Source organism: Lissotriton helveticus, chromosome 10, assembly GCF_964261635.1.
Source record: "Lissotriton helveticus chromosome 10, aLisHel1.1, whole genome shotgun sequence".
In the NCBI taxonomy this organism is placed as follows: Eukaryota; Metazoa; Chordata; class Amphibia; order Caudata; family Salamandridae; genus Lissotriton; species Lissotriton helveticus.
Window position 1 is genome coordinate 274,534,208 of NC_136071.1, and position 16,129 is coordinate 274,550,336.

The window sequence follows — 16,129 nt, forward strand, 5'->3', positions numbered from 1 at the left end:
TCCATCAACATAAAGATGTCTCCAAATGGTACTGGTTGCTAATGAAAGGGGAGCCCCCTCCAACACTGATGGAGGAGCCCTAGGGATGAGACCTGCCTTCGATCAACATAGCATCTTTATGACAAGTCTCAATGCGCACTTTATGGAGTGTATTCAAAGATGCTCCCCTGAGAAAAAAGCATGTGATTACACTCCACAGGGCCTTCTGGACCCCCAAGAGATTGGTAAAGCTGGGAGGTGAAGGTGTGAAGCCCTGTTTGAAGTGTTGTCTGGAAAATGTGGACGATCTGCATATGTTTCAGCAGTGTTCTCGGATCCAGGGTTTCTGGCACGATGTGGGTAAGGCCTTTTCAGAGGTTTTTGGGCAAAACATTGAGGTAAGCCCGGTTTTGGTTGTTTTTGGAGTTCTTTTGGAGGAGAGTACAAGTTGTAAGCTTTCTATACTCCAATCCTCACTGTTATTTATTTTACTCCTTCTGGCAAGCAGAGAAATCTGCTTAAAATGGGTTTCGCCTTAGTCGACAGTATATTTTGATTGGGTTGCTTCAGTTAAAAGGGTATATATGTTAGATCATTGTTGTTTTTCTAGAAAAAGATCTAGATTTTGGGTGGCCTGGGATGAATGGCTTAGTAAATTTGACAATTCATCATTTCAATAAAGTCCAATGATTATTAAATAAGCAAGATTATGGGAAGAATGTCGAATGGGGGGAAGTGGACTTGATCTCAATCCTCCTCTAAGTAATAGTCTTGCAGTTGGCTATTCTAGGAGGTGGCAAGGACACAGGTGAGACCATGGCCTCCCTCTACGGGAACCAGGAAGGAGCCTATATCCGTTTAAGGACCATCTGCTTCTTTATAAATGAGGACAAGAAAAATGTGGATTTGAGTTAGGTCTGCAAGGATACTTCCTGCACATTACATGCAGGCGTTTGCACAATGTGTGCAACACTGAGTTATTTTAGCAGGGTTAGAACTTCTAACAGGCAGGATGCACCTATTTCTCTGCAACAAATTCATGATTCCAACTATCTCTTAATAGTATTCAAACTTGTGATTGCCAGATTACAGACAATGATTTGGATAAATCCTATGAGCCATTGAGCCTGTATCCAAATCTGATGAATATACCCAACCCCCTGCAGATGATGCCTCAGTCCATTGAGCCATCTCCATCTGCCCATCTTATCAGCTAATGAACAAATATTGTAGTTAGGATAATTCAGAAATGTATTATTCCTCACATTGAAATGTGAGAGCAATTTGAAAAAAGCTCATGACAATTGAGATCCTTTTACAACACAATCGAATTGTTGAGAGAACACCTATCTCTTTTATAATGGATTGCGGGATTCTAGCTATGAAGGAAAACTTTTCACTATCTCAAGACCAATTGTATTTACAAACTACAGGTACTTCAATGGGAAGCACATTTTCTCCCAGCATGGCGAATCTCTGTATGTATCATTTCGAATACTAAAATATTTACTCTGATCAAAACAGTTTCCAGAAAAACCCGAGACTTTGGAAATGCTACATCAACAATTTACTTGTAATTTGAGAAGGCAGTTCATAACTGATCCTTGCCTTCCAGCTCTGACTTAATACTAGGAATTATCATATTAAATTTACTTGTGAATACAATAAAGAAAAGCTACAGTTCCACAAGCAAGAATCCTATTAGACACCAGGGATATGTGGACCTTTTGGTGGAGCAGTTATTTATAAACTCTGTACTCTTCTCTTCCCTGGGAGGGCCGGTTGGGCGCCCAGGGGGTGCACAATCTGCCCCACCAGGTAAGGGGAAAAGTTGGCTGCTATTTTGTTTTACTACTGTTAACTGGAGCCTTTGTGGAACTGAGGATCCTGCACTGACCAGCATAGTAAAAGAACGAGAAGGGAGCCATTACCCCATAATGCAATCTGTGAACATAGTGTGCGGGTACAAAGCATGAGTGGCATAATAACTTATAGGGGCTGAAGTGGCCAGACAGATTACCGTGCTGTGGTGTGTAGACGCAAAACGTGAATGGCTGAAAAATTGATCTGTGGCTGTAGTGGGCACATTCATTTCACCATGATGTATGTTGTGCTGGGTGGAAGTAAAATGTAAATGGCACAATAACTGAAGCAAGGGCTAAAGTGTGCTGACACATTGCACTATGCTGTGGTGGGAGGAACCAGTGAGGCACAAGGTGCACATGTCTAACTTCATTATGAGGCACCAGCACTCTACGCTTTCACAAAGTGCGCATTGTTTCACGAAGAAGTTTCTCCTGTAGTCAAGGGTGACTATGGCAATATGTGCTTTTGCCTTATTGGTTGCAACTTAATGTCATTTTTTGTTCTTTTTCTCTTTTAGCTTCTTTGATGATGTTCGCTGTGGAGCAAGACAAGTGCTTTTTCCTTTTTGAGACTGTTATTGTGATCATAATTTAGTCTGGGCCACTAGAAATATGTGATTCCGTGGCCTCAGCATTTTCTGTGTAATTATGGATTTGCCACGTTTGCCAAGTTATCCATAATCTGCAAATTTGAACAAAAAAAATTGTTTCTAGCTCAACGGTTCTAATGTTACTAAAACACAGCAATACATGACTGAATAATGAAGTAATTCCACATGTGCAGCATCACACTACATAATGTGGCTTTTTTGTCGCATAATTTAGTCAACCGATACACATAATTTGGTCCTCCACTGCTGCATGGTTCCAGTGGTCCTACCTTCCTACAGTCACAGCATTGCACTGCATTCTTTCAGTACATATGACACATATGCAAAGCATTCATTTCTATGAGTTTTGCTGTATTTTACCTAGGCCAGAAGGAATTAGATAGAGAACAGAGATGGTGTTTCATTGGTTGATTGCTTCCCAGTCCCTAACTCAAATAATGGAGGTCCGCTCTGAGGCATAGTTTGAAACTGAGACAATAATTATGGAGAGGGTAAGAGAGAAGATTCTGGAGTGATGTTTCAGTCCGAGAGTGACTCGCCTTCCAGATATTCTGAGAAACATTCCCATGGCAGATGTGATGTCCTTTTGAAAGCACAATCTGTGTTGAAGAAAGACAGTAGCATGGTAGCCGACCATGAGCAGAGGCAGAGTGCTCACTTTACAGCTTCCTAATTTAGCTCAGCTACATATTCCCCAATTCACTGCAGATGTTGGATGTAACGTCAAGACTCCAAATGTTTTGCCTATTGGCTACTTCCATCTTTTTTATGTCTGAGACCTTCCTTGAGGAAATTGTGCACCAAACAAATGTACATGGCAAACATTACCTGGGGGTGCATGAAGGCACTCTGGGGAATCACTATAAGGCTCACCCGTGTACCACCACTTCACTTGGGGCGTTGAAACAATTTCTGGGCCTAACATTTAAAATGGGGATAGGGCACAAACCAACTGTGCTATACTATTGGTCTACTCGTACGGTTTGGGTAACACTCAGCGTCAAACTGGTCAGAAAAAAGCTTTTGATTCTGCAGCTTGTGCTGCATTTCAATAAAAATTCTGCTGCACCACCCCGGAACACCAAGATCATGACAAATTGTTCAATATTCAGGCTGTTGTGGAGCATCTGTGCGGCAAGTTTTCAGAGAGTTATACTCCTGGAAAATGTGTATCAGCTGATGGGTCCTCAGTCTTTTCTAAAGGGTGACTAGAGTTTAGGCAGCATATAGCAAGCAAAAGAGTTTTGTTATGGCATCAAGATGTTCGTGTTGTAGGAGAGCTCTATATTTATACAGCCTGAGAGTAAATGCTGGGAAGGATTCCACAATAAGTCCTGCATATTACTTTTCTAATGTCTGGAGTCAGAGAGAAGATTGTATATGCGCTTGCCCAATCTCTCCACCATAAAGGTTGTAATCTTTATGCAGATCATTTCTATACAAGAGTGCAGCTGGTCAGTGAAATGTACAAAGCTGGCTTGCGGCACACTTCAAAAGCACTACAAAGGATTCCCTCGGGAGCTTGTTTGCATGAAGCCCCAAAAAGGCAAGAGTAGTGTATTGTGATTAACTGATTTCTGCCAACTTCTCAGGCAAGCGGGAAGTATATGTGCTCACCACACTTCACAGTGAGAGCACTTCGGTGACCACCGTTTGGGGTCAGATGGCAGAAATCCACAAGCCTACCTGCTACTGGATCACAACAAGGACGGAGTGGACAAAAATGACCAGGTTCTTCATCCATATAGTGCAAGTCATGAATCTCAAACATGCTGTAAAATATTGGCTACCCACCTGATACAGGTGGTAACATTCAATGTGTATGTTGTCTATCGAATGATCGCCACGGGAAGAATTATGTCCTTCCTCGACTTTAAGTTGTCTGTTATTGGAAGACTTACTATAGAAGCAGTAGCCTCTACTTCATCTGTTGTGGAGGACATTGCAAGGCTGTAGGATCAGCACCTTGCTGATCGCATTCCTACAACAGAGCAAAAGTGTAGCTGATAACGACAATGCAGTTTGTGCATGGCAAATGAAAGATGTAGGAGAGCAGGTATTACTGTCAAAGGTGCACATCTCACCCTGTCCAATGCCTTCCAACTTGCTTCATTTTGTACTGCACAAAAGGAAAGTTCTGGGAAACTGAATGTAGTGGAGCACACAGATTAATAGTTAGCATCTGCCCCTAAAGGATGTTCATCAATATATATCTTCAATGACCCATTACTTGAGTAGCTGATTAGCCTTTTAAATTCTTCCATCTATTTTGTTCAGAACAACCTTAATCCAAGACTTTTTCTGCCTAAATTACATTTGAGCAGCTGTGTCCTTACTTACTCCAGTATAGAGGTACTAACTGGTTTTGCTTATGGCTGCTCTGTCCACCATGCAACGAGTGCATTACAGTCAATGCACAGCATGTAATGGTGGGCAGGCCATTGCACCATGTTATGACTGAGTATCCTGTCCACCAAATCCTAATGTCTTTAGTCTTTCTGGAAGTGCTCTTTAAAGAACTTAGCAGAGTCTGCACCAGCATATTTACCACAGTATTAAGTTTAGATCTGCTCACACTTTCCAAGAAATGGGCTACAAGTGGATCCACAGACACAGTCCCTAACTTCCACACACTGGAAGGAGTTGGATTTAGTACAATGAATGAGATTAATAGTTTTGGTGTAAAACACCTCATCAGCCAGGCTGGCTTGAATTCAACGGCAAAGTGAGCAAGGGATCTACGTCTGGGCATAAACTGCCAACTTCAGGCGAACAAAGAAAAAACAACAAGATGATGGATGGAGTACTGAAATGTTTCAGACACTCGAAACCGGTCCCAGGATGCTTGTTTCCGCTCCAGGGAGGACCTGGCCTGGCAGTTCAGGCTGGACTGTTCCAATGAGGAGCAGGGTCACGACTGATTTGCATATGGCTGGGTCTGAACTATGGTGGTGAAGTGAGCAGAAGAATGATAATGGATTTAACCCAGATCAAATAATGACTGGGGGTGAGGGTCTGAAAAGTTTCAGCGCTCCGCCCATCATCTTATTGTGTTTGCTTTGTTCACCTTAAGTTGGCAGGATATGCCCAGACATGGGTCCCTTGTTCACATTGCCACTGGATTCAAACTAGTCTGGCTGATGAGGGGTGTTACCCCAAAACCGGTCCCAGAATGCTTGTTTCCGGTGCAGGGAGGACTGGCAGGCTGAACTGTTCCCATGAGGAGCTGGGTTAAGACTGATTTGCATATAGCTGGTTCTGAACTGGGGTGGTGGAGTGAGCTAAAGAACGATAATGGATTCAACCCAGATCTGATATTAACTGGGGGTGAATGTCTGAAAAGTTTGAGTGCTCCGTCCATCCTCTTCTTGTGCTTGCATTTTTATTGTGTCATATGTGGGGGACCCTGTTTGGTAGGAATTTTCTGGATCCCTGCCGGGTCCTCTACTTTAGGTCACAGAAATTTGAGGAAACTGATTTAAGGCTGAGTTTGAGATCTGCACGGTATTGTGGGTATGCAAATAATGTGAGATCCACGCAAGACACACATTCCTGGACTCCCCGGGGTATCTAATTTTAAAAAAAAGTCTGCATTTAGTATGTGTTCATGGGTGGTGGCCGAGCCTGGGCCAAAATACCGCAGCTACCCCTATTGCCAAAACAAGTAATTTTTTTTTACAAGAAATGCTGAAGATTCCATGTTGGGTTTTGGGGTCTTTTGTGTCAGAGGCGTTAGTAACACTAACCCATTTGTGTGGGTGGACCTATCAGGAGAAGTGTGGGAGGGCAGAATGGTATTAAATGTGTTACTATGAATTCAATTTCTCTCCATTATTGGTTATCAAATGTAAGATATTATGGGCAGGTCCCAAATTCAGAGGTGTACAAATACCCACTATTCCTAATCTCGGCCCCTTGAGTATATTTAAAAAATACATAGGTTTCACTCATTCCCGTTTTTCATTAATTTTACAATATAAATTGCTGCATGATTGGTACACAATGAAAGATCATTTAAGGCTGCAGCTCAGTTGTTGGCTCTAGGGATCACAACAGCCAGAAAGTTCAAGCAGGCTTGATTTTTCGATAACAGCCAATGGGGGAAAACAGAGATGAAAACGTTTTCCCACAGCACCTAGGGGGTTAACCACACGAGTGTCTGAACACTTCCCCAGTAAAAAATAAATACATGAAATGTATGGGGTGTGAACCTAAAAATAAGTGAAAATGTATGCTGACCAGAGGCATCAATATATCGCCTTTTCTAGTGGAAGGTTAATTTAGTTCAGGTTTTGCTTCAAATAAACAAGGTACTCCAACACCTTGTCACTACGCCCATCCCCTGCCCAAGATTATCCCTAACCCCTGGGGAACGAAATAGGTTGGAGTACGAAGATTTCACATTGTTGGAGAAAAGGGCGAGGAGTATCAAGCCTTTCGAGTCTGCCAGTCGCCCTTTTTCGTCTTTATGATTTATTGGCTGACCAGAAGAAATAAATCAATGGGTGACGGAGTCAAAATGAGGTGAGATGCGCCCTTTTTGGACTAAGACATGCACAGAATGCGGGTAATACCACACTTGGACGGTCCGATTAGTGTTTTCCATTCATTTTAAAAATCAGTCACATTTGGAAATTCGGACTATCATTTTATAGTCCTTCAAACACTTAAACTGAAGGAACAATCGTTTTTTCTTCCCCAAAGTTTTATATAGCGCGAACTTGACCCAAAATTTGGTATAAGAGCGCTTTACATGAGCATCAGTTGCATTTGATGAGGATACATAACATTTGTTTTTTTATTAGGCACGAGGAGATTAAGTGATTTGCCTAGAATCACAGGATGTTGAGCGTCATTGCCCAGAGTCAAGCCGGTTCCCCAGATTTGAAGTCAACCGCCCTAGCCGTTAGGCTATAACCTCTCCCCAATCTGGAGGTAAAGCAGGAACACAATCCATTTTATCGAAATTGGATGTGGAACGCTGAGTCTAGCAAGAATTATACACTCATTTGTATATATAAAAATGAACACTTTACTGTTAGGGCATTGCAAATTTTCCCTCCTTTTCAATGAATAATCCAAGTGTGACCAGCAGCTCCTTAGCACAGGAAAGATCCCTCATTAAAATTCCGGCAGGTTAAGTGCTATGTGTCAGACAATGCCACATGAGCAGAGATGGATGACCATGAAGGTTCTAGCACGGTGCAGGTGAAGTGGATCGGGGCCAACTTTAGCGCTGGTGGCGCCCGCTGCGCATGCTGCGACAATCATTTTTGGCGCCCCCATGACCGCCTCCTCAGATTCTCTCACTACCACCGGGCAAAAGTGCCTCTCATCTCTCCAATCATAAGTTATTGCTAAACACAGCGCCCCCCAGAGGTCAGCGCCCTCTCCACAGGTCTGCGCCCAGTGTGGCCGCACCAATCACACTGCCCTATAATGCCGGGCCTGAAGTGGATGGTTGAGGGGAACGAGTGTGGAAGTCCTCCTCTTTGCTGAGACACTTTAACTTGTACAAGATAATTGTTCTCTGTTCATCTTGTTCTATGTGTCCTATGTTATCTGCTAACAAGTCTTCTTAAAGGTGCATACATATCTTAAATACTCGCACCCTGTTTCCTTGCTTATCATCCTTATATAAGGTTATACTTAATAAGACATTTAAAAAAAAAGAAACTGTCCACAAATTGTTCTGAAAAGTACGTTGCAACCATAACTACATTTGCTGTTCATTTCGAGACTCATAAGCAGCACACATTAGATTAACTATGCACGCCTCAGTCATGCTCTGCAAGCTCCCAGGGCCTCACAACTAGGTAGCAGTAGTTATATGTATTGCTAAACGTGCAACACTTCTTCTCTGCACACAGATATACCACTACAAACCAGAAAATGACAAAAAATATTAGCAAAAAATACATCGAGCAGGTAAGACAAGAGTTTTACATTTCGCGTCTGCTTACTGTCAATAAAAGTGTTAAACAATGGCACCTGTGTACACATTTTTCTTCTCATGGCCCTCCTTTCTCTTACCCCCAAAACCTTCCCTTTATGCATCCCCTATTTCCAGCAAACCAACAGCAAGTGGGAGGAAGTGCCAAACATTGTTTCGCTCAGGTCGCCATTTGTTAAAAAGGCCACCTCTGTCAGCAATACCGATTTCAGTTTCTGTTTGAAACAATTGAAACAAGCATTCGCATAGCCAATAGGTCCCGCCTTTGGGACCTTATAAGTGTTTAGCCAGAGAAATTGGCTTTGCCAATGTCTTTAAGGTATGTTGTAGAGAATTGCGGTTACTATGCAGCATGTTGAAAAGTTATAATAAACAGGTGTTATCAGCATTTTTGTTACTATATATATATATATATATATATATATATATATATATATATACATATAAACCAAGAAGACATTATGTACAACTGAACTTATGTAAACCACTCAGATACCGTCGGGTAAAGTTAGCGCTATCTAAAAATTGCAAAAACAAATAAATATATGCAAGCACATTCTGATTCAGGATGAAGACTTTTGAAAGCCAAAACACAGTTTTATTGTAGATTCTCATAGCGCTTACTGCCCCTGACGAGGTCCATTGTTGGCTTGTACAAACAGCTGTGTTTGTAAAAAATTGTGCCAGCAATTCGAGCCCTGTAGCTCCGTAGTAAAGATCTGAGAGAAACAAGCAAAAGCAAAAGCAAATCGCGTTGTGTAGAGCTTGTGGACATCTTGTAATGCATGTTTACTGTGCCCTCAGGGGCACGCTCTCGGTTGTACCAATATTCATTGAATAGAGGTTGCGGTGTAACGGCTTGAGCGTTGGACTTCAAAAATGAGGAACAAGGTCTGAGTTTCAGCTTCAGCTCAACATCCTGTGATCCTGGAAAAATCCTGTAATTTCCCCGTGCCGGTCTTCCTCCGAAAAAATGAACGTGACCCTGTGTAATGGAACTGGAACTTATGCAAACCACTCAGATACCGTTGGGTAGAGTTAGCGGTATATAAACACTGCAAAAACAAATAAATACATGCGAGCACATTCTGATTCAGGATAAATACTTTTGAAAGCCAAAACACAGCTTTATTGTAGATTGTCATTGCGCTTACTGCCCCTGACGAGGCGCTGAAATGTCAGTGATCAGAAAGCACCCCCCCCTTTTTTTAATAACTTTATTGAGAAGTTGACAAGGGAGGACACCAGCAAAATGTTTACAATAAAGTGAATCTCCTCAAAACGAGTGGTTGACAGTCCAGTGCATCTTATAGGTCCATTGTTGGCTCGTACATACAGCCATGTTTGTAAATATTGTGTGCCAGCAATTTGAGCCCTGTAGCTCCGTAGTGAAGATCTGGAAAAAACAAGCAAAAGCGAAAGCACGGCGTGTTGTGTGTAACCTGACACACGAGGAATGCAGCTGCCACCCTGCGCGCCCCTGTTCGCTCCAGAGAGTAAAACGCTGCGGGAGTGAACATTACAAAAGAAGGTGGGACATGTACCCGCCTTTAGCCATTTGGGTGCTTTCATTAGTGAAAGACACACGCAAAAGCCAATCCTATGTGTGGGTGGAGTCAGACCCACATGGAGAAGTTTAGCGTGCTCACAGGAAGCCTCCCATAGAGCAGTGCATGCATGCTGCACTATACTCGACCTAAAAAGTGATGTGCAATAGCTTTGAAGGAAGAGCATTCTGCTCTTGAACGCCAGCCACCTTCAAACTTAATTCACCCAACTTTGCAGATGTCCATTGAAAGCAGAGTTGTTTGGGACGAGAAGTAGTATGTACATTTCATGCAGGTTTGTAATCCAATAGGGCCAGATGTAGGTGATCTTGATTTACCGATTCTAAAACACAGAATTTTAACGATTCGGTATTTTAGAATCAGTAAATGCTATGTAGGTAAATATTCGGTAGGTATTACCGAATCGGTACGATTCGGTATTTACCGAATCGGTATTTACCGATTCGGTAATTCCCATTCATTCCTATGGGCCTCCAGGCCCATAGGAATGAATTGGAATTACCGAATCAGTAAATACAGATTTGGTAAAATGGGGAACTCATTCAATGGTGGCAGGGTGTCACATTGACACCCTGTTGCATCCCTGAATAGTGCATGGGTGCACATGTGACAGACATAAATGCCCTAATGGGCATGTAGGTCTGCCACATCGCACTGTTGAAAAAGCAAAATAATTGCTTTTGCAAAGGTTTTTGATATTTACCACCAATTTGTAGTTGGTGTTAAATACCGAATCCTTCCCTATGCAATGCACTCATTTGAGTGCTCCCTACATTGCAAATTCGGTAATTTACCAATTCGGTATTTTAAGGAATAAGGGCCAGATGTAGGTAATCCCAGATTTCCGATTCTTAAATACCGAATCATACCGATTCGGTATTTAAGAACAGGCAAATGGGATGTAGGCCTGGAGGCCCATAGGAATGAATGTCAATTACCGAATCGGTAAATACCGATTCGGTAATAGGGGGAAACATTGAAGGGTGGCAGGGTGTCACTTTGACACCCTGTTGCACCCCTCAATTGTGTATGGGTGCACATGTTGCAGACATACATGCCCTAAGGGCATGTATGTCTGTAACATGGCACTGTTGGAAAAGCAAAACCAATGGTTTTTCAAAGGTTTTCATTATTTACAACCAACTTGTAGTTGGTGGTAAATAACGAATCCTAAAATGGGAAAATAACTCATTTGAGTGCTCCCTACATATCAGGATTCGGTAATTTACCGAATCGGTATTTAAGAATTCGGTAATTTACCGATTCCTTAAATTACCGATTCGGTAAATTACCGAATCCTTCTTTTTTAGCCTCCTACATCTGGAAAGCCTATTACCGGTCGGTAAGGACCGATTTCTGCAGTTACCGACCGGTAATAGCCTGCCTACATCTGGCCCTAAGTAATTTACTGATTCCTTAAAATACCGAATCGGTAAATTACCGAATTTGTAATTGAGGCCACCTACATCTCAGTAGCCTAATACCGGTCAGTTACGGCCGAAATTCGGAAATTTTGGCCGTTACCGACCGGTATTAGGCGACCTACATCTGGCCCTTAGTGTTTTCCAAATGATGCACTGTGTTCCAAAAAAATTAAGTTATTTTTTGTAAAGCAACCCAGGGATTTTGGGAGCCTTGTTAAATGATTAGACTTCTGAAGGACCAATACTGGGACTTCCCATTTCCTAATTTCCTGGAGGTTGCACATGTGGCCTTGACACAGGATTAGACTATTGAATCACCTCGAAAGAACTATGGGGTGACATACGAGGTCCCTGGATTTCTCACTGGTAAGTGCACCCTTCGGAGTTACGGATACCTTGAAGACTAGGAACTTTGGAGCAGGTGCAGACTTCAGTTATTGGGGATGGTTTCTTGAGGTTCCCCAGAGAAATTAAAAATTGCCAGAAAAATCAGGAATTACTATTCTGATTGTCCTGTTAATAACTTGTTTCCCATATGGAATTCCACCCAGAAAATCTGAGGTCTTTCATCAGGCAAACTCTCTGGGTAAAATCTATCAGGTGCTTGGTAACAACACTGATTTTGTAGTTCCGATGGTGACAGTAATAGGATTCACGCCTCCGATCTCAATTAACTGCTACTCCTAATACCCCCCCCGCCCCTGCCCCTGTCTTTCTGTGTATCACTTTTAGCTTTGCTATTCACACCTGTGATCACTATGTCACCCTCCTTGCTTGTGCGGAGTATCCTCCTGCAGTTTTTCCCAACAGGACAAAACCATGTCTTTTTTTGGAAGCCCAGACAAGTTTGCCCAGTGCAATCATGGACTCTATAAAACTGATTGGATTTTCATAATTATAAATAAAGATGAACTGGATGGGACTATCTTCTTTAATAGTGCTAACGTAACATAAATTGATAACAGCGAAAATGAAACGTAGCATATAGGAGCAGGCATGAAAAGGTGGGTTGGGGGTTCCAAGTGCCTGGCTGAGCCTGCAGCACCTTACCTTTTAATTTCACCTTGGAATGCATAAGTTGGATGTATTGATGCCATAAGAGAAGGAGTAAGTTCACTGTTCTCCTCTTCTGGTAGATCTGCGGTCTCAAACTTCACAGGTTGCAAAGCTGCTTAGTAAACATAAAAAATAAAAACAAAGATTACAAATCACATAAGTAACATGCTTGCCAGTAGAAACACAAGTATTATGATTTGAAATTGTGCAAAATGTTACAGCTGATCACTTATAAACTGGCCTTGACGATGATCTTACGTTTACAGTGTGCGGGCAAACTCTCTAAAGCATTGCCAAAGCAAGCCTGTGGGAGGACGCTTCCTAGGCCAGTTTGGCAACACCAAGGGGGGAATTGGTGCAATGCTACAAGGGATTTAAAGCATCTACCCTTCTGGAGAGTTCTTCTCTAGGGGCTCTGGCATTAGGAGTTATAGGGTTTAAAACCACATATCGATTTGAGGACTTTTTAGATGAGGTTCAATAAGCCTTCACGAGGAAGCTGTACATACAATTCAGGCATGAGGCACTCCACCGGTGTACATTTACAAGCCACTGGAGGGGTGAGGGCTGTGGTTTATTGTTGATTTGCCATTCGTGTGGCAAAAATGAGGGAACAGAGGTTCATGTCTTATTTTTCTGTCCCGTCTATAAGAAATTTAGATCAAAATCGTTAATCCAACTCTGCAGGTATCTGGGAACCTGACACTGCCATGAGGATTTTAGAATTTTGAAAATGGATACTTATCAGCCTACTGTTTTCGCATTTTCTAGATACCTGTTTTCAATCTGGTGTGAATGAAGAAGGTTTGTGCAATGCCATACTCACCTCGGTGGGGATGCATTTGGGTCTTAGTGGCTGGTGTTTGCTAAATAGTCCCAATAATTGTAGGACGCTAGTATGGCCTACATCAAATGCATAAATCAAACTCCCTTTTACCAAAGCTTATTATGGCACTCTGGAATAAACATTGGTGAATTATTAGTTATGATGTTTTTTGTGATTTAAAAACATTTTTATCTGAGCACATTGCATTTTAGATAAAGTATCACTAGGTAACGCCTCAGAGTTTCATGGACTCATGCCCATCCCAAGACACTATGGTAGACATGGCAGACCCCTTTAGACCCTAGTTATAGGCTTCTTGGAGGTTTTTGTCCCATAGGAATTTGTCACATGGGGGTGGTAGTCAATAAGCGTCTGCTTTTACTAAAGACATGCGTTTTATAGTGGTTTAATGCATACACTGTGATATATTTGGCAGTATTTCATTTGAATGATTTTATTGTAGAGAAGCCCTACGTTTTATCGAATTATGTTGCCTTTAGGGTCGTCTGTTTTTATTTGACTACTGAGTCGCATTTTATGGTCTCTTTTATTCTTTTTTTTAATATGTGTTTTTAATTATCTGTGATTGAGGTGGTGTATTTTATGGTTCTGTGAACTGAAATAAAGGAATTGATTGATTGATTGATTGAAAGTGGTAGGTTTTTTGATCCTCCAGTAGTCTCAAGCAATAGTCTTCAAAATATTGAGTCCTGCATTGATCTTTAAAGATTCCGTTTAAGTGAAGAGCCCAGGTGGATGAGTGCAAAACAATAACTGAATGATTAGAAGAAGCACAAAGGTGTCAGTACGGTTTATGTCTACACCACCGAGTTCCATCCCATAATCACCCAAATCGTTTACAAGCTTTGAAGACAGGCAGTTACAGGCCCAGGGTTAGGGATGGGTTGGAGGTTTATGCTTCAGAAGTCTTAAATTGGTGAACAGGAGTAGGTGTGGGTAATTATTAAAGAGGAGATGCTTTTGCATTGTACCTGTGATGACTCACCTGAGATTTTCTCACCAATCGTCACTTCATCTGATGGGCTACTGTAAGGCCCCATCCCAGCCTTACTGCTGCAGGCAATCCGGAAGGAGTAGAGGAGCCCCTCTGAGAGCTTACTGGTGAGATAACTGCAATCCGAGATATTGGAAGCAAGGGTCTGCCACTCGCCAGCTAAGAAAAGAAACAGGACGAAAAAGTGATACTATGGCAAACATGGCTAATGGCTAGATTTTCTCCTTTGCTTACTAGCAAAAATGTACTTGCGGTTTAGTGTCTCATTTAGGCTTTCATTACATGTGGCCATTATATTCTGATCAGGCCAGTAACAGTCCCACTAGAATCTGCAAACTGTATATATAATAACAAACAAGTTACTTAACTTCGGTAATGCCTTTTCTGGTAGAGACAATATTTAGCCGCAGATTCCTTACCTTTGAATATCTTGAGGTGTCAGACTGGATCCATAAGATTTTTTATGAGCAATACCCCTGTGCGCCGGAAGGTGGTGATGATTGGCTTTGCTCGGCATTGTCATAGTCGTCCGTGCTAGAAGTGATGTCCACGTCACCTATATAGGCACCACCTCAGTGCACTGATGTCAGTTACTTTTCAAGACTTTCCACACGAGAAGAGTGGAGCCATGAAGTGCACTGATACTGGTGTGTCCAAAATAGGGCCCTGAAAGGGATCATTCCTGACCTTAGTAAGCTGTCCGCAGAGTGAGGAGGATGAGTGGGTGGTCAAAAATCTGTGGTTAGATATTGTCTCTACCATATAAGACATTACTGAAGGTAAGTAAATTGTTTACAGAGACTTCTAGCCATAGGTTCCCTACCTTTGAATACATGCCCAAGCAATACCATCCCTGGTGGAGGGTATGCAGACAAATTTAAACTAGGAAGTCCTGCAGGACTGAATGGGGGAAGAGCTCATCCCAACAGACCTGACTGTCCAGGCAGTGATGTGTGGTAAATGTGTGCAAAAAGCCCACGTTGCTGTCTGGCAGATGTCCAGGACTGGAGTTCACATACTAAGGCAGTGGTCGCAGCTTTAGGTTTGGTGGAATAAGCCCATAAGCCTTCAGGAGAATGCTTCTTTGCCGGTGCATAGCAGATCTTGATGCAGAGAACAACTCATCGAGAGATGGTCCGCTTCTGCACCGCCTGACCTTTCTTCGCCCCATCATACCCGACAAAGAATTGGTAGTCTTCCATGAACTTTCATGTGCAGTCAAGATAGAACGACAATGCTCTTTTTGGGTCCAGATGGTGAAGTCGCTCCTCTTCTTGAGAGGGATGAGGGGAAGTGTAGAAGGTGAGCAAAGTGACAGACTGACCAACATTAAATAGTGTTACCATTTTCGGCAGAAAAGAGGCCCTAGTGGAAAGCACCAGTTTGTTCAGATAAATCAATAATATTGGAGATTTGGAAGATACAGCCTGCAGCTTGGTCACCCTCTTGGCAGATGTAACTGCCATGAAGAAGGCTGCTTTAATTGTGAGCTGACAGAGGGGACAATTGTGAAGAGGCCCTGAAGGAGCATATATCAAGAATGTGAGGAACAGATTAAGGTTCCGCTGAGGCATAATAAAAGCAGAAGGGGGAAGCATATGTACAAGGCCCTTCAAAAATCGATTTACAATATGGGACTTAAATAAAGAAGGATGACTTGGTCCGGGCGTTCCTGCTCTTCTTGAGAAGTCTGGGCCGGAGTGATATGGGCGGAAAAGTTTACAGGAGGTCTGAGCTCCACTGAAGATAGAAAGCTTCTCTGAGCAAGACTCGCTTTGAAAACTCTAGCGCACATAACTGCTGTCATTGTGCGTTCTCGGGAGAGGTGAACA

The 16,129-nt window shown here is 42.4% G+C and overlaps 1 protein-coding gene across 1 annotated transcript in view; it reads right to left on the reverse strand.

Annotated features, from left to right (window-relative positions):
* The window catches only part of OBSCN (obscurin, cytoskeletal calmodulin and titin-interacting RhoGEF), a 2,124,484-nt gene that overhangs the window by 300,338 nt on the left and 1,808,017 nt on the right, over positions 1–16,129 (reverse strand). The window contains exons 116-117 of the mRNA XM_078665296.1: positions 14,289–14,456; positions 12,451–12,568 (exon numbers count right to left, since the gene is read on the reverse strand). Coding sequence (XP_078521422.1) covers positions 12,451–12,568; positions 14,289–14,456 — 286 coding nt within the window. The remainder of the gene's footprint in view (positions 1–12,450; positions 12,569–14,288; positions 14,457–16,129) is intronic.